Here is a 25216-nt window from a genome sequence, read left to right on the forward strand (position 1 = left end):
TTTGCCTTACATCCTAATTTCTTCCGTGGGCTTTTTTCTGTGTGTGGGTGTGTGTGTGTGTCTGTATTCTGTTCTCTGTCTTCCTACATGCCATACTTTTCCTATTCTAGCCTTCAGGAGCAAAAAACAATCCGGGGGAATTGCGGGAACGGTTGTACGATACCGGGGGAGAAGGAAGGAGGCAAATTTTTCCCCCGAGCATGGAAAGTGAGCCATGCCAGATCCGGGCGGTGATAGTTGCAGGTGCAAAATCGTCTCGAACTAACGGAGAGTTAACAAACAAAAAAACAAAATAAAAATAAAACACCACCCCTAACATACACACAGCTATCACTCGGTGTGGTTGTAATCAACTTGTTGATGTGTTGCAACACAAGCCACACACACGCGTCAGTCGGAAGAGCTTTGAGTCTGCAATGAAAAATTGGAAAGAAGAACAATGCGCTATAGTAATGCAATTGCTATAAAATTATATTTTTATGTTACTTATCGTAAAAATTCTAAAGCAAAACTAGATGCAAATAACTGTAAACCCCAAATATGTTAAACTGTTAAGTTTGCGCAGTTTGTCCTAGCCCAGGTGGACACGTGCCATTATCTTAATGCGAATCAGGGTAAAAGTGACAACAGCGTTGAATCGAAAACTCCGCAAGATCCAAACGAAGACGAATGCTCTACAAACCGACGAATAGTATTCGTCGGACCATGATAAGTCGCATGATAAGTGGACAGAAACCGTTCCCGTGGCCCTAACGTCGCGCAAACCATTTATTACTATCATTCGTACCCGCGCTTCGTACCGGTCTCCCACTTCCATTTCTCTGCCGCTATGTTGGCCCGATCTGTAACAAATGGACATACATACACACAATCTGTTTGAGTACGGGACGGTAGAAGACACGGCTACCGAGTCTGTAACCGCTTGTATTTCAAATAGGTCGCCGTGTCGTATCTTTCCTTAATTTTTATCCTACCAACACAACCCGACCCACGGCTGAAAACGGCCGTACAGAAAGCTCCATTCCAAAAAAAAAACCCCTCCTACTCTGTCTCTGGATCTCGTGTCCAGCCGAGCGGGTCCATATTTCGCGCTTGTCGTCTTCCATGGCACATTCGTTATTGGATAATGTGTCAGCGTAACCGAACGAACAGGAACCAAGGGCAGAACGGGTATGAAGCATGGCATTCAAACAGGGGGAAGTTCGTTACAATTTTACTAAACTGACTTCGTTCGAACGACTAAGAGACAGAAGGGACAGCTACCAGCAGCGAGCAAACGAAAAGGCTACCATTATCATCATCGTGATCATCACATTGACCGTACAGGAAAATGGCAGTGCGGTTCGCTCTAAAGGATGGTACAGAGATGAAGAGAGCGAGCGATTTAATCACATCCCGTTTACTACTGACTCTTTTTATCACGACATACCCGCCATCATCATCTCCAAACGCATTACCCGTGACCAAATGCAGCATAAAAAAACAGATTTTTTTGGCTCACTGGTAGCAAGGAATGGGTAGAATAACAATGCGGCAATACGGCAGCAAATTTTGCTTCTATTTTTTATTTATGAAGATGAAGATAACGGATCAAATAATCTCTCTAGATATTCTACATTTCACCACCTGTTTGATTAGGCTGTCCTGAGGCTCTCTGTACCCCATACCCGTGTCTGTATAGATTGATGGAAGAACGATAATACTTTATAAAAACATTTTTCATGTTTTATTTTGTTTCAATTGCCACCTCAAATGATACGATGATAGGGAACCGGACCAATCTGGCGGTTGTGTCAAAAGTAAACGACGATGGGCACCCCTGTGTGGGGATGCGGTTGTCACCACGGAACATACTCAGTCGCTCGTTAATCTTTTTATCAACTTCTGAAAGATAAGACTAGGCCAATATTCAGCAAATAAACATTTTATTTTATGACCATCTATTCTCCCCCGCCCCTCATTCCAACAACTGCCATGTTATGTACCGTCCTCTTTCTGAAGATCCACGTATCTTTTTAAAACGTGTGAGGCCAGTGGGTGGAACGGTTTTTGGTGGGGCAGCAGCAGGTGTTTTTAGTACACCCTTCAGCAGAGGCGCGGCAAGAAGACCGGAGAACTCTCCATCAATTGGATACGATAGACACACGTACGTATGTGCGCCTGCATAAATTGCACGGTGGCCATGCCAGCAGCAGTACGAGAAGAACGGAGAGGAAAAAACGGTGTGGTGCGAAAAGGGGCAAAGGGTAAATCGACCGAAAAAGACCCGAGTAGGTAAGAGACTTGCTGCAGAAGGTTCGGCGCGGGGTGGCCCACCTCCAGTCCCTTCTTTTTTGCAGTGGTAAAATTGTACACACTTTTGTACGCGGATTGATTAAAGGTATGGTGTATTTGATGCTCCACGCCCGGACCTCACCAGTTCCCGCTCTTCACCCACGTTCATTCTTCGTTCCAAAACTCATCCATTACGAACGGGTACATGACAGTGGGCCACACAGCCGTTCTCGCTGTGACATATACGCGTTTTGCCCTAGCACCAAACCAAAACCATACCGGTGGTGCCACATACGACCGACCGTTACATACACGGATTGATTTTTAAAACCCACAACATCCACACAGACACACTTCTGAGTCAGGGTGTAGGAATGATCCGATGCCGGTGTGCCGGTTATGAGGACGGTGTTGTGAGTCGGCACCACACCTCCCAATGTGTCCGCAGCATCCTACACACACACAGACACACACAGACACACAAACGTATCATCTCTTGCTTTAGATCTTTTCTCACGTGAGCGCACCTGAGCGCACAATTTTCATCCGTCCAAAGCGGGCGACCTGTTATCTCTTCTGCTCCGCGCTACTACTTTTAAGCTGTATGTCGGGGAGTATCTCCTTTCCCTTGCCCTTCAACGATCTTACTATATACCTATGAGCACCAGCTCTGTCTCTCTCTCTCTTTCTCTCTCGCTCTGTTGATTCTTCTTTCTTGCGTTCACTTGCATCGACTGTACCTTTCAAGCTTTCGTGTATCTACAGCGTCCTGCATTATCAGAAACCTGATATCTCATGGAAGCTGTTGGTGCTGCTGTTGCTGCTACTACTGTCAACACTAGGGTTTCTCGCTACGCTTCCCCGGTCACAGTCTTTTACGACCGTAATGGTCGGTCGTTACGGTTACGAACATTGTGTTGCCTTTTTTTTTAGTTTTCTTACCCCAGACGCACTGGACACTCGCTAGAAGAGGGACACGAGCGGGTAGAAGTGTAGTACGCGACAAAATGTCCGTCACACTACTGTCCAGCTTTCTCAGTACTAATCCGCATTTTACAAACTAAAATTTGCTTACTAATCATCGCAACGAGGACATCTATCTACCAATCAGGCATTAATTCTGTCGATCAAAACAAAACGGGAACAAAAAAGCATTTAGTTTTGATTCTGCTCTCTTCCATTCATATGTACGGAAGACACGTGATAACACCTGTTACAAAACGGAGCATTCTAGCAATGTCATAAATTCGTTCCCACATCTTTGAACCAACACGGTCACGGACACACGGTCAATCATTGCAATTCGTGTGGAAACGCAGGAAGGAAATCCGCGTGTGTGTGTGCTGTATATCTTTCCAATTCTACGATCCGCACGAAACGCTTGTTAAATGTGTCAATGATTAATTATGATAAGGCGAAGCGACCCGTCCTACCTTTATCAGGGAACCGTGTTCAAGTGTTCTGCCAGGATGGGTAATGGGGGTTGGTGGGACCGTATAAAGGGAGATGTTTATTATTAGCAGCGTGGAATATCACACTCCATCGGAATGATATGAAACACACGCGGGCAAATATCTTAATTCCGTGTCCGCTGTCTACTCTCAAGAATTGGAGGAATGGTACAGTTATCTGCTCGAACTGCTAAATCTCACGGCCAGCAGTTGATCTCTCGCTCTCTCTCTCTCTCTCTACCTATCTCTCGGATTCGCACAAACCAATACCCATACCGGTACCTTACACTTTACACATCGTATTTCCCTTTTGGATCGGTTGGCATCGCCTCAATTGGAGGAAACGCGTCGCGAGCGTGAGTGTGTGTTGCTGTCTGCGGCCCTTTTCGAGCAGTAAGAAGCGCTTTGAGTGGGGTCTTTAGAAAATTGAGCACTACTCTACTACCGGCCGATACGAAACGGTATCTGTGGTACTGGTTGTTGCCTAATCAGGCAGACCACGCAGGGTAGCATGGGGATAGGGATAAGCGGCTCCGCTGCCGCTGCCTAACCTGGTCACCTTCTTTTCCTATTCCAAATGTAACACAAAACAGATGAGAACACAGTAACACAGAGAGGAAGGTTTCGTCGGTTCTGCGACAGTAAAGACATTGCTTACGTAAGTTTGCAAAACGCTGTGGCGGGATGTGTATTGTACCCTGCCCTATGTCGCTGCTTGGAGCGACCGGTGAGTGTGTTCTTTCATCTCACTGGTGCGCGCTGATGTCTCGCACCAGAGTTTGCTACTTTCATTCCCTCCCCGCCGCCGGCTTTTAGAGGGCTTTTTAGAACATTCCGGGACAGCAGCAGCAACAGCAGCAATGAAGCACCACCACCATCTAATAATACACTCATCACCTCAAGCGGTATTCAAATTTGCCAGTTAGTCCGTCCTAAACTTGGGCCAGCCAAAAGACAGCTGTTGCGATTTTTTTTTGTTGTTCTCTCTTGTTCTGCAATGGTTTTTTGCATCTTTCCCCATATTCCACTAAAGCCACGGCACTGGACCGAACGTCTTCTCAGCTTGGTGGCACGTCAGCGGCGATGAACTAACGTCAGTTACACGTTTTGCATCATAAACCGGAGGACCGGGAGTCTAGGAAACGCAAAACATAACACACTATACCGGAGTACAAAAATATCGACTAAAGTTATGTATACAGCAACAAAAATATGTCCTTGCGCTCGATTTGGATACGAAAATGGACGGGTAAAAAAGCAACCGTACTGACACACTTGGGGTCTGGTGGCATATGCCGCAATGTTTGTTAGGTTTTGCTGCCTAAAGCAGAAGAGAGCCGCATTCGGTAAAAGGTTGAAATGTCGTGTGTGTTTTTCGCAATATTCGCAATCCTATTTTCAAAAGTGACGAAACCGGAAGGGGTTTTTGTGCATTGTTTTACTAACGTACAATAAGCCACAAAACGATTGTCCTTCAATGTGCATACAGAGCACTAAATAAGCCACAAAAAGGGGAAAGAAAAAATCCTTCCATGTTGGTTTGCGGTTACCGCATCGAACCGATTAATTTCACTCCAAATGAAAATAAATAGAATTCTTTGCAGGATGCACTTATAGTGATACATCCACATTAAAACTTGTCAATTACCAATTGCATAAAGGTAAAACTAAAGTACGAAGAATTAGGTTGAGTTCCTAAAACAAGTGAAATTTAATAGTTGAAGATCCGATCGCGTCTTTCTCGTATTCTTCGTCTACATTGTACTGTCGTCTGCCCACATACTAGAGTATGATGTCCACCACACAATCGAATGATAAAAATGAGTCTTGATCTACGATCTACGGTGTATTAAACCTAATGTCAATCGGTGATCGCTTCGATCCTCATCTTCTCCTTTGTGACTATTCTTGTGAATATATAAAACATATCCCCTTGAATAAGACCTTGTTTTAAATGTTGTTTTGCAATCTTTTTGAAAGACCCTACCGATAAGAAAGTTACAAACAAATGTGGCCTTATGGTAAGCAAACAAGTGTGACAAAACTATCAGTTCTAACAAGCCCCGTTGAGATGACAGAAGACCTTATTTTAAGACTGCCTTCACACACACGGCAAAAATAAAAAAAAACCGCCAGCAAATTGAACGTGTAGTGGATAGCACCGATCGGTCACGTAATATTTGCTTGTGCACATGCCGCACTGCAGCTTGCTAGGTACGCCCAGAAACCAGTTTCCAAACCGCCTGTACGTATAAAAATCAAGATTCATGTCACTTAAGCGCAACCGACCGCAAGTGGCTGCTCAGCATCCTTCAATCTTTCACATTTCGTCACCAACGCGGGAATGTTCAGATGATCCCATTCGCATGTGTACAAGCCACCAACTATCTCTCTCTTTCTCTCTCTCGATCTCTGCGAAAAAAAAAGAAATTTGTACCGATGGCGTAAATTGTGGCGAACGGAGGACGACGATCGAAAGAATCAGAGAGTCGTGTAACACCAGATCACCAGAGTGTGTCCGGGACGTATCGTCTGTGTAAGGGCGGTGGCCTTTTACCCCATTCCGTTGCGTTGAAATGGATAATATGGCTGGCGTACGGGTGTGTGCACACGAGACGGTATCCTTTTTTGGCAAACCGATCACAACCAATGCTGCGCTTGGTGTACTTTTTTTTGCTATTGTTATTGCTTATTTCGGTTGTTTCCCCGCAAGTTGACCATCGGACACGTAATTGGACAAATGATGTGGGCGTACTTGGCCCAGGAATTAAATTAATAATCTTTCGCTTCCGAACCCACCAAATCCCCCGTCCCAAATGCACCCCCGCCGGGGATCGATCGACTTACCTGATTTCAAAAATGTGTCCTAGGTTTTCGTGTAACTATCGTGTGTCCGCCTCATTCCGGTTTCTCCATTTGTTCCGATCGTGCCCGCGCAAAGCTGAACTGTTTTGTCTTGCTGAGTTACTTCCACTTCATTTGTTCTGTTTCCATCCTGCGTTTTTCCATGCTGCTGCTGTGTATGGCCATCCAGCACAGTGTGATGTGACACGGTTTTACCACAACAGATTTGCAGTGACTACTGATTTCCTGATTTCTACCCACAAGAATACCCCGATCACCACGGTGCACACCTTTCATCATCATCATTCCTTCAATTCCCTTAAGGAGCCTTTGCGGAGCCTGAATCCTTAGCTTACAATGGAACTTTCTTGCCCCTTTTCTAAGCTACCCTTGTTTGCAGCTGCACTACCGTTTCCACATTCACATCTTACATCATGTGTTATGAATCCTTTTCTTTTAACATTACTATCTGCTTGCATTTTACATTATTTGGTGTGTACACTCTAGAGGGCTACATAATCTTTCAGTGTAATGGGGATTGGGTGTGTCTGTATATGGGTGTCGTGGGTCGTGGGAAATGTAATGTTGTATCGGTATGTGTATTGAGATTGTGTCCATTCGCCTACACAATCGGTGGCGCATGTACTTTTATCTATATGTGAAGAGTGGAGTGTCCTTTTGCTAATCCATTGCTTGTCTCGCAGCGCATTCGCACCGTTATCGCAAAAAGAAGATGAAAATATACAAAAAAAAAAACATAAAAACCCCCAGAATATCTCGTGCCAAATGGGGGGGGGGGGGGGGGGATGTTCTTCTACACCTCCTACCCGCGGGGATACAGCTTCTTTGCGCACTTTGCAATGCCATCTTTGCTTTATCGATCATTGGTCATCCCTAGTAAAATGATGTAGGTTTTATAAATACTAATTTCATTCGCCTTCACTCTCAGTACCCACTTTTGTTTTCTCCTAATGTAAGCAATAAAAGTTCTCGCCCAATCTATCCAATCTTTGCTGCCAACGCCACCACATCTCCCCGTGAACCGTTCCCTGACCACTTGGGTTTTTGGGCGGTGTTTGGTGCGGCACATACATCATCAGTACGCAATATAAGATTATCTAAACCTCCAAACGTCTAACAAACGTATATTTCTGGAGCACACAGAACACACGCACAATCACACACATACACACGCGCACGCTTGTGATAGCTTGTGTGTATGTGTGTGTGTGAGTGTGCGTGTGTGTACTAATAGTCTTTACCTGATTGGCATTGTTAATCAGAGGGGGGGCAAGTATGGTATATGGTGCCGAATCAATAATTAAAATAAATACCAAAAATGAAACTGTCACCCTCATCACCACTGTGTGTGTGTGTGTTTTTTGTGGGGTAGATTGTAACTCTTCCATTTGTCTCGCACTGATTGGAATGTGTTCCCGCTGATCTGTGCCGTTTCCTTCCTTCTATTACTTCTTCCCGTACCCTTATTATTGCTAGGGGTTTGCTCATCTATCAGAAAAGGAGTCGTAGTTGTTGTACGAAATATCGAAACATTCCTATTATTGAAATTCCTTGTCATAATGCCAAGGGAATAGATTCCTGTGCTCCTGCTCCTGCAATCAACGTGCGCACACACGCACACACGACGCACACCTATGAACGTACAAGTAACATAAACGATTGACTTAGCTATTTTGCAATGATCTAGTTAGCACGTGCGCCGATGATATACACATATTGCTGCAAAGTCGGTTAACATTTGCTTTAGAATTGTCGCGTGTACTGGAGCATAGTGCTGTACTATGCTTTGTGTGTCCATTGAGTGTGCGCGGAAGGGACGATGGCAATGATTTAATTTTTGAACCTGCTATCTCTTCTACCGGCCGTTCGCACTTGTATCAAATTATCTTTTCTTTTCCCCCTTTTTTCATTAAATCTTACTTCATACTATCAACGAGCAAGCGAGCGACAACACCGGGTGATGAATCTTGTCCCATTTCCGTTTCTTGTTCTGAGATGCTCCAACGTACAAATATGTTCTTGCATGTGCATGTGTGTGTGTGGAAGTGTAGTTGTGGGAAGTGGGTGTTAGCTGGAGGGGTAGGAACGAGGGGGCTCCAGGGAGATATATGTGCATGGATAATAGTAGACTTCTTATTCACACACACACACGCCCGCGCGCGTGCAACAGCTGATAATCGATCACATGGCGGGATCTGTGTTTTGAGTTCGTCCCCTTTCGATTCCCTATGATGTGCCAGCTATCCAATGCCAATTATCCTTTTTTGCGTACTCCCGTTTAAAACCCACAGTCCCACGTTACAGACTCCTCAGTAACCAGATTGCGCCATTCATGTCTGCTGCTGCTGCTGCTACCACAATTTGGCGAGGTTGGAAAGGATGATGATACCTTTACTACACATGAGATCGCATTTGATTGATGAAGGTAGTGCTGTGGATGCTGACTCTGTGTCGTTCCGCTGAAGCAACGCCAAAGATCTGATACAGGCCGAAAGGATTCAATGCATAATCCTAACAACGACCACCAGATGGCGCTATGGTCGGTTCATGTTCATGATGGAAGAGTACCAGTGTGCAGTCGGGTCGGGGGAAAGTACAAGGTAAGGGACTAGGTGGTGCATTCCTCACGCAAGAGGGGGCGCACGAGGGGGGGAAAGAGATTTTTGTTACGCACAATCTCTAAATGCTCTCGCACAGGATGGATGTGCAAAGTCAGCCGACCCAAGGGGCCTTTTTCCTTCCGTACTTCTACAGTTTTTCACATGTCCAATCGCACGCACCAGCAACTCCCAGCAAACGGAACGAATGGTGGTGATGTGAGTAAAGGCGCCTAGGTGCTGGTGGTAATGATGGTGATGATGGTGGTAGTAGTGGTAGTAGTAGTAGTAGTAGTAGAAATAGCACTAATACAAGTAGTAACAGTAGTGGTAGCAGCAAAGTCCTGATAACGGTTCCCCATTGGGCGCGAACCTTTTTAGAACTCGGCAAACTCCTTGGCGCACTTCTCGGTGCTGGAGATGCGCAACGTTTCCTCCTCGTAGTCGTCAAAGTTGCTCGTATCGCCTGGACCCTTGCAGCGCGGTATGAACGGCGCCTCGATGCGCTTCTGGAACACCGCGATCCAGTCGGTCGAGGCGAACCATCGGTGCCCCTTGATGTCGTTCACGCCCGCCTTCAGGTTGCCGTAGCGCTTGGTCAGATCGACCTGCAGCAGGTTGCGAAGCAGATCCTTCAGCTCCGAGCCGAAGTGCGACGGGAAGCGCACCTTGCCGCTGACGATCTTCTCGTAAATCTGGATCGGCTGGTCGGCGAAGAACGGTGGATAACCGGCCGCCATCTCGTACACCAGCACACCGAGCGCCCACCAGTCGACCGCCTTATTATATCCCTTGCTAAGAATGATTTCCGGTGCCAGATATTCGGGCGTACCGCACAACGTCCAGGTTCGGCCCTTGACCCGCTTGGCGAACCCGAAATCGGTCACCTTCAGGTAGCCCTGCGAGTCGATCAGCAAATTTTCCGGCTTCAGATCGCGGTAGATCAGGTCGAGATAGTGCAGATACTCGAACGCCAGCACGATCTGCGCGGCATAAAAGCGCGAATGCGGCTCCGAAAAGCGGCCAACCTTGCGCAGGTGAGAAAACATCTCACCGCCCGGCACGTACTCCAGCACCATGTACAGGTTGGAGTTGTCCTTGAAGTGGAACTTGAGGCTGACCAGGAATGGGAACGAGATCGCCTGCAGGATGCGCTTCTCGTTCAGCGTGTGCTCGACCTGCTTCAGCTTGACCACCTTCTGTTTGTCCAGGATCTTCATCGCGTAGTAGTCCTTGGTCGATTTGTGCTGTACGATCATGACGCGCCCGAACGACCCGGTACCGAGCGTCTTAATACGCTCGAAGTCATCGAGCGCGGCCGTGTTCGTCGGATTGCGCTTCCACTTCTCCTCGAAGTCTTCCTTCGCTTGGTCCAGAAACTCCCGCACACTCTCGGCAGCATCAACTTTCTTGTTCGCGGATGTAGCGTTATTGCCCATGGTTGCTATCAATTACTGTTTATGCAGATTTGTATGCAGATATATAATATCGCTATATTTATATATGTATATGTATAAGTTCGTGTTTGTTTGTTTTTTCTTCTTCTTCTGTTCTTCGCTTAGAGATGTACAAATGAAGCAATGTATGTAACGGAGGTTTTTGCTGTCGCCTTGGAACTGCGATTTAATCGATATTCTTACTTTTATTGCTACAATGTACCGTGCGCCACGGCCGTGTTGGTGAGATGGGGGGGCAGAGGCGGTGGAACGTGATACTTGATGAACCACTGTCAGCTGGGCTTCTCACAGTGTGCACAACACCAGATCAATTTTTTACCGTATTTTTGTCGCACAAGAGATGAAAATGGTAACAACGAATGGTGACAAAAACAAGAAGAATTAGTGGCGGTGCTGAAGCAGCAATTCTTTTACACTCTCTTGGTCGCTTTCGCTCTCTCTCTCTCTCTCTATCTCTTTTATGTTTGCCTTTGCTCACTACTGCCTCGTTTATGGATCTCTCGACAAATTTTATCCCCCAAACAGCAGCTTCCACACAATATGATGACACGGTGTGCGATATATGTTTATATATATTTATATGTATATATTGCAAAGGTAAATCATCAAGGCAGGATATTATAGATGGGTTCTATTGTTTGACGATGTCCACGTACAGGCGCGTCTTTAGCAACGTTTCCAATTGTTCCCCCTCTCAGCAGCGCGCAAGGTCCCAGGGACGACTTCTTCTCAATAATCGATCGATCCTAGCGGCTCTGTCTTCTCAGCTCCCGTACTCACTGGGATCTCCAGATTTCCGCCTGCTTTGATGTGTGTCCTTCCTGCGGATGTACTACTCCGCTATAGTCGTGTTGAGAAATCAAGATGCCTTGATTTTCCCTTGCCTTATGCGTTCGCTGACCGTTTCCGTTCGCCTCGCCCGCTTCGTCACCTTTGTGCCTGAGCAGCAGCCGTTGAGATTCCGAAGTATACAATGCCAACCAAGTTGGCAGTTACAACCTCCACCCTGCCCGGTTCGTCAGCAGTCGTCGATCAGCACAGCAAACCCGTAAGCCAGCGCAGCGATGTAATAACACCTTCTACTTTTTTTCTGTTGTTGTTGTTGCTCACATTACAACTCCACGGCGGAATGGAGTGAAGAAAAGAAAAAATAAACGGAAATACGGCCACACACAATCGCACACACAACGGCCTCCCCGCTTGTTGCCAAACCCCCCGCTTTACACGTAATATTTTCGCACGACGGGAATCGCCTGTTCCGCCTCAATTATCACCAACGTTACGTCCATTTACGGCCCTGCTGTCCCGGGGTCACTCCAAAAACGCGACGACGACGACTACGTACGGCCGGATGGTGATTTTTCCGAAATACCCCGAGATTGTGGTACGGAAAATACACAGAAAAACGCACGCACGTACCCACACAAACACATACAGTCCGTCACACGGGCGCGCGCACACACACACACACACTCTGGGAGGTACGCACGCGAAAAGAAAAACCCCTTCTCGCGCGCAGTTCACTGGGAATAAAAAAGCGCTATTGTGTGTTCACGATTTTTCCTCTCTACGGGAATTTTCTCTCACGGATGCAAAAACGCACACGCTCTCTCGCTCGCTTTCGGATGCTCTGTTTCCCTCGCGCTGCTGGCAGCCGAAACGGTGTCGTTCGATCGAAGTGGCCTTCTCTTCGCTTCCACCTGTACTTGCACTACTGCTGCTGCTGCTGGTGATGATGATGGTCGGTGTCCTCGCTCTCTCGCACTCTTGACGCACACCACCTTGCACACCGTAACTGTGGCTACCTTTCCTTTACGCACTGTTAGTTTAAAAAAAAACCACTGCTCGCATCGCCCTTAGAACATGCTTCCAATGTGTCGGATTGTGAAAATGGAAAACACGGTCAACGAAGGTTACCGTTCGGGATGCAAAGGAAGAAACATTAAAAACAATCACTTGATCAGCACCGTTCGGTCTTTCAATCTCGTTCGACTCGCTCTAAAATCCGTACCACTCGCACCTGCTGTCTGCACTGCTGCTGCACACGTACACAATTTTTACACACCGCACACACATTAACACGGACACGGAGGAGATCCGGTAGGATTTTTTCACTATTGTTTTTTTTGCTTTCTCTCTCTCTCTCTTTTGCTCTTGCTGGTGATGCTCTCTCTGGTGCTGCTGCTGCTGGTGTTGCTATCGATTAGAATATCCTCCTTCTCCGTGCACACGACGGCGACGACTACTGTGGTTCACGATGCTCGAAGAAAACAGCGGACACTTGCACACAAATTCACACCTACACACGCACACTCATTGCCGTCGTACAGGATATAAAGAAAATGCTACTCCTGCACCCACTTTCGTTCACGAGCAAAAGGACAGACTTTTCCTCATTATTCACACCGCCCTCTTTGATGGGCTGGCCGTTTCGTGCCCGTTTGGCTCGTCAACCTTTTGTCCCCGCCACTACAAAAAAACTGTTCGTGCCCACTGTTGGGTTCTCTTCTGTTGATTACGATACCCTTACGATTGCTTGGATGCTATAGCATAGATCCGAGGTATTTTGGCCAGCACACGCACACTGTTGCCTGTTTCACTGATTCGTCGCTTTTATTACTTTGCTTCCGATGCGCGGTCAGATATTTTCCGTGATGCTGCGGACCGCGACGGAGAAGATTATTTACTCGACGACACCACGAAACGAAAATCCGTGCGACCGATGATGTGTGTCGTAGAGACCCAGTTTTTTCCCTGTGCATGAAAAATACAGCAGCGATCTCTGCTGGTGCAAACTCGAAGCAAACAGCAATGACAAACGTCACTGTGCTGTAGACCGGGTCAGTACATGTACAGTGATGGTAACATTTCATAATTTTCAAACCAATTTTTACGATTCAGTCAGATTTGTTTGGAGTTTTAGAAAATACCATATATTCAGCTTAACACCATAAAGAATTGCCTGGCGTATATCTTTACGTGGGTGTTTCTTTTGCCGTTTTTCCTGAGTGCAAATAAACATGTTCCTTGATTGTCTAATTGCAAGGTAGAAAGAGAAAATTCGTAGCATTTAAATTGACTGTTCGATCAGTATGGTTTTCAGTGTTCGTAATCAAGCAAACATTGAATGGTTATTATAATTCACTCGCTCAGATTTACACGACAAATTGCACGTGGAAAGGAAATTCCTCACTTTTGCATAACTAAAGCGCCAGCATAGAACAATATTTCCACACTAAATATGGAGAAATCAAAATCAGAAAAACAAACCGATTCCAAAGAAAACTTCACTATGCACGTTGACCACCCGGAGTACGCTGCTACTTACGCAAATTGCCAAATTTGGCTAGAAAAGATGAAATCGACAAGCAGCAAAACTAGGGGAAATTCACCAGCAAGCAACCAGAAAGAATAATGAAGGAAAATTTCCCACAAGTATGGATTGCAGAAGGAAAGGGGTACACACCATAAGCAACTTGGATTGGTGAATTCCGAAATACAGTACAAGAAATTATCGTATTTATCACCCGGGCAGCCGGGCATTTTGCTCCAATAAAATAATACCAACAAAATAACACCAGACACTTGATTCCTCTAATTCAATAGCATTCGCTTGACAAAAAAAAATCATGCCCACGCTAAATGTGGACACGTCCTTTTTCGGCGTCTGTGAGTATATCTTTATTTCTTATTTTAAACAAATATATCTGCATCTAGCAATCTCCCTCACACCGCACCGTATTATAAACATCGGCCAATCGATTAGAACTGAGGGCTACGTATAATGGAACGTAAAGGTGGCGCGAGAGCAAAGGTTGGGATCTAAGGTGGCCGTTTCTTTTCCTGACGGTGATGGGAGTGCACCTATAAGTTAAGCATTAGTGGTCGGAAAAAGGATCGGTAGGGAGCAGCGTGGAAGGGGAGGAGGTATTGTTTGATTGCGTGGATAGATTAAAAATTACATTTCACACAAATGTGTCACTTTTTTTTGTTTTGTCATTAAATAGATTACGAATCTAAATCATCTTGCTGAGAACTGAAATAGCTTACTAGTTCGCCGAAAACGCTGGTACTCGTGCTGGACGAGGAGGCAGGCGTACTAGTGTTTGGCGGCGGTGGCACCAACGATTGTGCTACTGTTCCGGCCCCGGACGCCCCCGTCGAATCACCCGCTGGGGAGGGTGGAGATGATGCCGACGATGGATGATTGTCCACCGGTACCGAAGAGGATGATGATGCTGTATGGGCCGGTGGTGGTGGAGCAGCACCATGTGATCGATCGACGCTCGAACCATCGTCGCCACCGGTCGAAGAAGCTGCCGGCGATGGAGTGGCGCTGCTGTGATGGTGATGCGTCAGGTGCGGCTGGTGATGATGGTTTTCAGTGGCCGGTTTCAGCACGTGCGAAAACTCGAGCGGCTGTAGTGTGGTAAATGTGGTGGGAGACAGGGCACTGGTACGATGAAGCTCACCGATCGTTGGCGGCGGTCTCAGGTGACCCGCCCGATCCAGCACGTTATAGTACGGGTTGTAGTGATGGTTGCCTGGATTATAATCTGTGAACGAGAGTGAAAGTTAGTGTTCGGTAATGCAGCAAGCGTGTGACGACGATCTATGTATTTGTGTTTACGAACCATGGTAATGTTCCAGCGATCCGACCGGTGGTGGACCCACCATCATACCGGGTGCTGATGGTGGACCACCGCTTGTTTTCGGCTTACTACCCGCCGATGATGATGGTGGCTTCCAACCGCCATTGTAGGCTGCTGGATCACCGAACACCGTCGGTGGTGCTGCACCACTGATGGCCGCAATCCGTTGCAGGCTGCTGCTGCCGGATGAAAGAATACTGCTAGGCAAAGGACCGAGACGATGTGCAAACAGCGGGTTCTCCGATCTGCTGGAAGGAAAATCACGAAAACAGCATTAGCGTAGGTACGATCACTTCAAAACAAAACTATTCCTGCTATGCTTAGGGAACCCTTCGAAAAGAGTCGTTCAATCATTGGTTCAATCAGAATCACAAAACATTCATGAATATCTGGGGGAAACTAAACACTACTACCAAACGATAAAGCGGTGAGAAAATGCTTACAAATACGACAGATGTGCCACGGACGATGGAACCGACAAAGGTGGTTCATTGACGTGCATTCCAGCACCAGCACTGCCACCGCCATCATCAGCGACCGTTCGGGAATGTACTTTGATTGCTAACTCGTGAGCTGCCGCAGCTGCTGCAGCGGCCGCAGCAGCAGCAGCGATGGCCGATGCGCTTTGTTGAACTGGAAAAAGATTAAAGAAGATTAAAACGATAGAATTAATATTATCCACAAAGCTTCCACAAAAGTAAAGTGGTGTTAGTGGCACTCACTTGAATTATGGCTGGTGGTGACCGGCGGTAGTGATGGCTGCAGCCCTATCGGTGGCCCTGCCGTCGACGAAACGGGCATCGTCGGTGGTGGCGGTAATCGTGCAGCCACATGGCCGTGATGTAGTGATGGATGTTGGGGCGGTGGCCTCTGATGCTGCTCCTGATGTGCCGCGATAGGAACCGATGGTTGATCCGGTGGTCCCGCTCCCTTTCGCTTTAGATCCTCGCGCAGGGGCGTGATCTTCTTTCGCCGACCTGGACGTCGCTCGGAACTGGGTGCCGATGGAGACGGGGTCGCACCGATAGGCATTCTGGGAATTGGACCGGTTGCCGTCGGTGATGCTGGAGGCGGAGTGTGTGCCATACCCGGTGGTCCGGTAATTCCAGCTCTGAGGGCAGCAGATACAACGGCAGCAGCAACGCCAGCATTATTGCTTACCGCGCCAGTACCGTGCGCTGGTTTCGTGTGCAAACCGTGCGACGGATGTGGAACGTGTCCTAGCATATTCGGAGGCATCGCTAACCCGCCCGGTGGCAAACGATGACCGGAATGGTGCGGTGGTAACGGGATACCCTTTGCCAACGATAGGGGAACACCACCGCCCAGTCCCATCATCAGATGCGACAGTTCCGGCTTGTGGTGTGATCCACCGGGCGGTTGATGCGGACCACCGGGCGGAAGTGAATGTGGCGGTCCTGCACGCATTAGCACTTCCGGGCGACCGCTAGGATGCGATTCTTTCAGTAACGGAGGCGGAGGCAACGTTGGACCAGTTTGGAGGGCATTCGCCAGTATCGTACTACCGCCACCGATGGCAGAAGCAATCGGTGACATTATGGTGGACGTTGGTATGCCCGTTGGTTTGAGTAAGGCCTTGATGGGGCTCTGCAACGACGGATGGGGATGGGGTGGCGTTGCTGAGGAGGAAGCCAGATTTACCGGTGAAGGCAACGGCGGAGGTAATTGATCCTTTCGTGCGACGGAAGCCGGATCAATCGGACGACCTCCTTTTTGCTGTTGCTGCTGCTGAAGTAGGAACTCTTCCGGATCGGTCGATTTGTGCCGGCCTTTGGAAGTAGGTGGAGGTGGTACAGACGGAAGCAAATCGGCCGGTGATGCCGCAGCTCCCCCAGCCGTCGGTTTTAGCTGATGGTGGGCAAAGTCTTCCTCCTCCATAATCTTGGCAAGCGCCTCATCATCCATCTCGTCGTCCGGATCGAAATCTTCCGGCAACTCATCGTCAAAATCTACCACCGAGTCAACGGTGGAGATGCGCGCCGTATTGCCGCTAGTGCTTTTCAGGAAGTCAATGTCCAGTATCCGGGCACTTTCGATCACCTGCATTGGCACGTCCGAGAGCGAATCTTTCGACGGTTCCTTCGCACCCGCACGGCCTACCAGCTGGTCGATCTTGGACGTGGCCAGTTCCTTCGCCTTCGCCGCATTATTCTCTGCCAACATACGTTTAATTTCCTCCTGACGCCGGATAAATTGTTCTCGCTCTTCCGGCGGTGTGTCCGGTCGCTGTACACCCGGCCGTATACCATCGTCCGAGCTCTCAAAGTCCTCATCGACGATGTAGTGGATTTTTTTGCCACGCGTTTTACGATCCGTTTTCTTCTCACCCGCCCGTACCGAGTCGGGACTCGATCGGGACGTTGTCTTTTTGCCTTGCTTCTTACGACCGGGCATCGTTTTTCCACCTTTGCCACCTTCCTCCCGATCACTTTCGCTCTCGTCACTCGATTCGATTGACGCTTTCGGGCGCGCTTCCGACTTCTTGGGTCGCTCCAGATGTTTGCCACCACCAACACCACCGCCACCGGCTGAACCGCCGGTGGCCGTCTTCGATTTCGATTTCGTTCCCTTGGACTTTTTCTTTCGCCGCCAATCACCCTCCGTGCTGGGAGCGCTGCTGCTGCTGCTGTCACTGCTTTTGCTGCTACGGCTACTTTCCGTCTCCGTGTCACTGCACAGATCGTCACTGTCGTAATCCTCACTGTCCTCGTCATCGTCATCTTCTATATCTAGCTCTTCGTCGCTGTCTTCGAGGACCCGATTTTTGCGTGCCTTTTTCGCTTTCGCACGTCGTATTTCCTCCTCCAGCTCGTCCGAATCGTCCGAGTTTTCCACTATTCGACGGCGTTTGCTAGCTGCCGCACGGCTGCTAGGTTTCCGCATCCGATTGTTCCGACCACGGCCCGTTTCCAGCGAGCTTTCGCTATCACCGGACATCGAGTTGTCGTCTTCCTCGTCGTCATCGTCATCCTCCTCCTCTTCGTCATCCGATCCGCTTGCTTCTCCACGGAAGTCTTCGTCCGAATCGTCGTCCTCGTCCTCCTCGGAGCTGAGTTCGATCTTGCACAGCTTTTTCTTCTTTTTCTTGCGCTTCTTTTCAATGGCAAAAGCGGATCGGTTATTAGAAGCAGGTGCCGGTTTACGTTCCTGTCGCACCACCACACCTTCGCTTCCTTCCTCTCCACTGTTTGTTTCACGCGCAACTGCCTCAATCTCATGCTGTCCGGTTTCCCGGTTTCCATTCAAACGACCCTCTTCTCCACCATCGCTCTCGTTGTCCTCCTGGAGTGCCTTCTTTCGGGCCTGTTCTTCCCGTGTGGTTGCCTCTATGATGGTGCTAATATCCTTGCCCTTGGAAAACCCGTGGCCATCGTCTTCATCGTCCTCTTCCTCCATTATCTCGCAGCCACGCATTTCCCGTCGGATAGCCGAATCGATCAGGTTATCGTATTCGTTAAATTTGTAGCTCACCTTTGCCGAAGCGCGACGTCGCAGCTTATAGATCGGAATATCGTCCGAGTCAGTGCTGCTTTTGCTTTCGCTACCACTGCCACTCCCATCGCTACTTCCACCACTGTTCAACCCATCCGAGCTACTGTCGCCCGATCGTGACTGGGATCGTTTTCTCGGTGCACGTCTGTTTCGGTGCCGCTGCCTTCGCCGGCGCCGATCCCTGGAAGATTCTTCCTCCGAACCGGATCGCGATCGACGACCTTCGGCATCGGCACGATCCAGCAAACGTTGCTGCTGGCGCGCACGTCTCTGCGCTCGCAGTTGCTCTTCACGCTCGTTTGCCAGTGCCTGTTCGGCCAGCTCCGCTTCCCGAGCCGTTTGCTCCTCCTCCTCACGGCGCTTCGCTTCCGCTTCCAGCTTTGTCCGCAGCGCATCGTACAGTACCAGCTTCGATTGTAAACGCTCTATCAGCTGCCGATGCAAACAAACCGGACAGAACCAGTCACCCTCGGGAATGGTGAAAAGCACCGGTTTCAGGCACGCACAGTGGTAACCCTTATCACACGAATCGCACAACAGTATCCATTCCGGCTGGTCCGTCTTTTTGCACTCCTGACACGCATGATCCTCACCGCCATCGTCTTCATCTTCCTCCTCCTCTTCCTCCGCTTCGTCACGCGTGCGTCTTGCTTTTCGGGCCGTTCGTGCGCGTTTCAGTGGCTGCGCTGGCACTTCCGTCTCCAGGTCGGATTCGGGCGAAAACTCGTGATCCGACTTAAGCACATGGCTCCGGCGCACGTCCTCCTCCGAATGGTACGGTTCCGCAAAGTAATCTTCCGCCTCCGTTTCGGAGCTGCTTTCCGATGGTGACGCACTGTTCCAGGTGGATTGCTTCTTGGCCAACTGTTGCAACTGCTGTGCCTGCTGATGAAGACTTCCCCTTTTCTTCTTTTTCTTCTTCTTTCGCCTGCGCCCATCCGCACCAACTCCATCGTCGGAGCTGCTATCGGAGGAATGGTCCGGTGAGGTACGCTCCGCCCGATAATCATCGTCGGAAATCTTCATGCCCAAATCCTTCTTCTTTTTCACCGCATCCGCTTTCATCTTCTTCAGCATCTGATCCTCGATTTCGCGCCGATTGGTTTCTTCCTTGATCTTCTGCATAGCAATGCGGCGCGATTGCCGAACCGGCGGATTGTTTCCCCCATCCGAGCCGGCATCCAGCACCATCGAAATATCAAGCCCATCCACTACAAAGTACACAACGGTAAGCAAAGAGGTTGGGTGAGAAAGAGAAGCATTCAACAGCACTAAAGACTAAGGAACATTATACTTACCCAATCCATTCCGATGACGGCGCTTGCGCTTTGGTGGACTGTCACCTTCCAGCTCACCACCTTCTGGCCGGTCGTCTTCGGTTTCATTCTTCTCCGCCGGTTTCGCATTTGATACACGATCATCTTCATTTTTACTCTGCTCCATTGTTGGAACTTTGAGTGGCGTCGTCTGTGGTGTCTCATCAAGATCGTTCGATTCTTTCTGATCTTCGTCCTTCACTGGTTCACTTTTCACTATTTCATTTGTGGCCATACTATTTGATCGCTGTTTGCTGGGTGGTGACAATTCTCGATCTTTCTCCTTTTTTGCCAGTGCTTCCGGTTGGGGCTTCAATTCCTCCTTCGGTACCGCATCCGTAGAGGAAGGAACGGTATGATCGCCATTTTTAGCAACGTTTTCACTCACTTTGACATTTTCCAAAGGTTTCTCTACATCGCTTTCCACCTTGAAGCCGGTGTCCTTGCTGATCTCTTCATCCGGTTCCATCATCTGCAGTGTAGTCGCTGTTACGGATAAATCGAATGCCTTTTTAGGCGTATTGCTTTTCCTAGAACCACGTCTCTTTTCTACCGGTTTGTCTGCTTGCGCTACTATCGCCGGTTCGTTTGCTGCAACCGTTGGTTTATCATTCCGCTTTCCACGCGCACTTGCCTTCTTATCAGCCGGTACATCCGCTTCACTACTATCTAGCCCACCTTTCTCTGCATGGTCCATCTCGGCCATCGTTTCGTTCTCTTTGGTTGGTACCACCTTGCGCGATAAGTCTATTTCCTCCTCCTCCTCAACATCATTTCCTTCCCTGTTTTGTGGCAATTCGGTTTCACCGTTGCCAGTTTTGGACGATCCTAACGTACTGCAAGCATTCGCACCCTCCGGTTCCTTGGAATTGGTCGCTGCATTCGATTCCGGTACCGCCGGTGCGGTAGCCGTCTCGATCTTTTTCGTATTACCCATATCATTTTCACGGCCAGCACCCACACCAAAGAAAAACATCACCGGTTCCTCGATGATCTCACTGAACATTGGCTCAATTCCACTGTTACAGTCGGCACCGCTGCCCTCCCCTTTCACTACCAACGGAGGATCTTCGATCGGCTCACCAACATCTTCATTCTTCCCTGCTGTTGTTGTACCCGTTTTGTTAACAAGCTTGTCCATCGCCTCCATCGGTTCATCACTCTCTGAGCGAGATTCTTTCGTATTTGTCTGCTTTTCTACAGGAGTTTCTTCTGCCTTCGGTACTGCTTCTTCGGACTGTTTCGAATCCGTTGCTGCTGCTTCATCCTTATCATTATCATCTAAAATCGTTCCAGATTCTTTTTGTTCCCCAATGGGCAAGGGTGTCTCCTTTGCTGAGTTCGTTTGCTCCTTCTTCGGTTCAACAATCACCGCTGGTACTTCTTCATCCACTTCCATTTTAACGGTTTCTGCTGTGCCTGTCGAATCCTTCTCACATGCTGTTTCCGGCATCGGTTCATCTTGCTCCGCTCCATCAGTGTCCTTCCCCACGACGGGTTCAGTCTTCATGTCTTCATGTGGCTTCGGGGGCACGGAATCTTCAACTTCTTTGCTTTCTTCGTTAACTTCTTGGAGCTTCGGTGGATCTGCTATCGCTTTTTCAACTTCTGGTTCGTTGGTGGAAGATGTCTCCTGCTTCACCGGTTCATTATCATCCTCCGCAGCCGGCATTGCGCTGTCAAGCTGATCGGGTGTTTTGTACGTACGGCGAGATATGATCAAGCTTGGCGGTACCTCTGACGGTGCAGGTATTGAGGTATCGAGTTTCATTGCTTCCGATTCGCTCATACTGCCCGCACTATCTTCCTCGTCGTCCGGAGCATTAACTGTGGAGAGTGGTTCGATAGGCCGGTTATCCTTCAACATTTCGATCATGTTGACAAACTCGTCCCGATTACTAGAAAGACAGAAAACATCGACATGTGAATATTGATATGCGCCAAACAGAAACGCGAAAGAAGTATGTCCCCTTACCTTGCCACCAGTGTCCATGTTTCCATTTCGGGATCGGATTGATAGATCTGCAGGTTGGCACTTTCGTCCATGAAGTACCAATAGCAGTTACCCTGCCGATCGCGTCCCAGCGGATCTAGTCGCAAGTCGCCCGCACCGGTCGTATTAATTTGTGTTTTGAACTTTGTATTCAAATCAAACTGTCCTTCCAGCAGTGCCTAAAATGAAACCATCCCGACAAAGGTTGTTAAGCCATACATGCAAAGCCATTTGTTTTGTTAACCGGCATACCTTAAACACTCGCAGCTTCACGGCTAGGTTGGCCGTTTTGTACCCAAAACGTTCGATTTCCCATGCGTCTTGGTGCGAGTACGAATGGGCAAATTTGGCCAGCGCTAACTCCCACCGGGCAGCCGGTACTTTTTTGTTTATCTTTCGCATCAGCTTGATATGCAGATCGACCAGCGCTTGTGGCACTGAAAGGGAGAGAGAAGAAGAACACAAGCATAAATTGCGTGACGACATGGGGTTTTCAGTTTTTTTTTCATCGTCCATTCACAAAAGCACCGCCAGCTTACCAGCTTCATTGTTTTCGAGCCATGACTTCAGTTCGCCTATATTCAGCTCGCCAATGTCCAAAAACGTGCCGAACTGTTCCATAAACGAAAGAATGATGCCGAAATTCGGATCATTCTCGCAGGTGATCTGCGCTCCGGCCATTTTTGTTTGATGAAATGTTATTATTGTTTTCTTTTTTTCACAAACTGCATACACCCCGCATCCTTCCGCTCTCTGTCTGTCTTCCTCTCTTTCTTACAAATCGTAGTAAACCGACGAATGCAACCGATATCGAATGTTTTTTTTTTGGTGGGAGGGTGGGAAAAGATTAAGGGATGCGATTCCGCCTCCTTCTGGGGAGGGGTGTGAGTTTTCAGCAAGCAAGATTCACGCCGACAAAGATGCCGTCGTCGCCGTGCATTACTTTCATGGTGGTTAAATTGTTCTTCGTCACAGCTTGCTGCCTATTTGCGGGTGTGTATGGGTGTTCGATTTTCCTCCACGGATTATAGAGGTCACCAGCGCGGCTGCAAAACACCTTTGTGTGCGGTCTAGCTCGCGTTTGTATATAGCATCAAAAATGGCAAGCGTTCCGTGGTTGGTTTGGTTCACACGGACTGCCGACGACCGACACCGTCCACCGACGACGGGGGCATTCAGGACGTGTGCCTTTCCGCACGGAGGCACGATTGTACGTAACTTCTGCACTACTATTAGTCACGCACCGTTCCAGGACACATCGCGAACCGTTTCGGAAGGATGTGCGCGTGTAATTTTTCACTATTTTGAACCAAAGCACCGACCGACGAAGGAAAACAGAAGCATATTTTTTAGAGACGAAGGTGTAATACAAATGACTCTCGTGCTATCCTTTGCTAATGCCGTTTGGTCGGCCGCTGTCTCGCTCGCTCTCATTAGTTTATACGCGTTCAATGAAAATTGTCCGTTTCGATGGCTTCTCTCCACGCGAACGGATTGTTCACGCTAGATGGCGCTGTTCGTGTCGGTACCCGATGAACAAATTTTGACAGTTCATTTGCTTCCATAGCCGACGTTTTGATGACTAATTAATTTAATTATTTTGAAAAGCTTCATTTCTGTTATTGCGTTGTAAACAAATTATAAAATAAAGAACACTGCACGGGAACAGAAAGGCAACAATTAATTGAACATTTGTCATCACAATTGCAAGATATATTGTGCTATATTTACACTACGCATCGTGAACTGTCAAACTTCAAGCAATAATCGTGAAATATTTCAATGAAATAGTTTCATATTTTACATTTTGTTTTATTTTCTGCGATATTCTTTTCGATAATTTTCCCATTTACTTTTAAGAAGTAAAAAAAGTCAATATACAGGAATTTAGACAAGAGTCTGAACAACCATATGAGGATACATCTTTTGTCGTATTACTTTTTATTGCATAGAAACTCTTTATTATAAAATTACATTACTCCTTATTATTTTTTAGTAGAGTAGAGCTTGGATTTGATCTCACGTCGGGTGTGTTTCGAGGCAATGAACTGATCTACAGAGATCTGGCGATCGTGAGACTCTGTACTAATCAGAAAGCGTATATCCCAATGTCTGCAATATCTTCCACAGTGCGATACTAAATTATTAGATTAAATTAGACCTTCTCCACAAACTCCATCCAACATTGTGGTGACGTATCGCGTTTACTGTGTTGGTAGGAAACTAACAAAAAAGGTAGAATACGCGCATATAGGCTATCGATTCTGTTTGCTTAGCAATTCGCGTCGCGACACACATCAGCTATCTTGGCGATGTGGTCGATGTGATGATGCCTAACATTCCCCGTTCTATGGCAGATATGGAGCTATGGAAAAAAATGTTGATAAGTACAACAAGCAATAGCGTGCGTCGCCACCTGATATCGTTCCACTGTAGGAGGAGCGTCCATAGTGTGGACAAACTTTAAAGCATGTTTTAACAAAACGATAATATATGTGCATTATCTGCAGAAGCGATTGCAAGCAGACTGTATTCGAAGCAATTGGAGCTATTGCTTTATTTGCCCAGATGTGCAAAGAATGTTCTAAAAGATTGCCAAAATCGCATGCGGTTTCCTACATTGGCTACTTTCGATCCATACTAATGAGCGCATTTCGTCCAACAGGATGGAAACGCTCGAAAAACATTAATTTTAACTGCCTGCAATTGAACCGGGCGGCTTCGTCATGTATCCCGAAAAGAGAAACATATTTATTGCAGCTGCCACTGGGACAGCTGCATGACGCCTTTTTTGACCTACAGGCAGCATGATGATGAGAAGGGATACGATTCCGAGGGTAAAGATCACTTGAATATCCTTTCCTGTATGCCGGAAAGGTTTTGTCAGATCATACGTATCGTCGTATGTATGCGCGTATGTTCACGCTATTATACTGCTGCCTACCTACACGTGTGTACGTGTGTGAGTGCGCGCGTGAACGGTCGTGTGTGTGTGTGCGTGCGTGCGCGCGGTTGTGTATCCAGAGCATTCTTCTTCTTTTCTCACTTGCCGGTCTTTTTCGATGACATCTCATTACTACGGTTCGATCGGTTTTCTC

At 47.9% G+C, this 25216-nt stretch overlaps 2 protein-coding genes across 3 annotated transcripts in view; both read right to left on the minus strand.

The window, feature by feature from the left end:
- Nucleotides 1-13431, minus strand: part of LOC125763098 (cAMP-dependent protein kinase catalytic subunit 1) — a 14512-nt gene extending 1081 nt beyond the window's left edge. The window contains exons 1-2 of the mRNA XM_049425923.1: nucleotides 6573-13431; nucleotides 1-411 (exon numbers count right to left, since the gene is read on the minus strand). The exon at nucleotides 1-411 is cut by the window's left edge and continues 1081 nt beyond it. Coding sequence (XP_049281880.1) covers nucleotides 9565-10626 — 1062 coding nt within the window. The 5' untranslated portion in view covers nucleotides 10627-13431 and the 3' untranslated portion in view covers nucleotides 1-411; nucleotides 6573-9564. The remainder of the gene's footprint in view (nucleotides 412-6572) is intronic.
- An 802-nt stretch (nucleotides 13432-14233) lies between these two features.
- LOC125763029 (remodeling and spacing factor 1) lies at nucleotides 14234-23551 on the minus strand. 2 transcript variants are annotated; one of them, XM_049425749.1, is made up of 8 exons: nucleotides 22658-23551; nucleotides 22371-22555; nucleotides 22101-22297; nucleotides 20108-22023; nucleotides 16019-20020; nucleotides 15740-15929; nucleotides 15279-15544; nucleotides 14234-15200 (listed from the first exon to the last, which is right to left on the minus strand). In XM_049425749.1, exons 1-8 carry the CDS (start codon nucleotides 22797-22799, stop codon nucleotides 14653-14655), a joined length of 7446 nt encoding a protein of 2481 aa, XP_049281706.1. In that variant the 5' UTR covers nucleotides 22800-23551; the 3' UTR covers nucleotides 14234-14652. The 2 variants fall into 2 exon arrangements, with proteins under 2 accessions (XP_049281706.1, XP_049281707.1); XM_049425750.1 differs by having other exon boundaries at nucleotides 15279-15541; nucleotides 22658-23548.
- Between the last annotated feature and the right edge of the window lie 1665 nt (nucleotides 23552-25216).

Source organism: Anopheles funestus, chromosome 2RL, assembly GCF_943734845.2.
Source record: "Anopheles funestus chromosome 2RL, idAnoFuneDA-416_04, whole genome shotgun sequence".
Taxonomy (NCBI): Eukaryota; Metazoa; Arthropoda; class Insecta; order Diptera; family Culicidae; genus Anopheles; species Anopheles funestus.

Excerpts from the sequence above, each read along its gene's own strand:
- LOC125763029 (XM_049425749.1), bottom strand. The coding sequence starts at position 22,799 with ATGGCCGGAGCGCAGATCACCTGCGAGAATGATCCGAATTTCGGCATC. Across the intron at positions 22,298-22,370 it reads TGAAGCTGCGAGTGTTTAAG|GCACTGCTGGAAGGACAGTT; the intron begins GTATGCCGGTTA and ends GTTTCATTTTAG. Across the intron at positions 15,201-15,278 it reads ATCGCTGGAACATTACCATG|ATTATAATCCAGGCAACCAT; the intron begins GTTCGTAAACAC and ends TCTCGTTCACAG.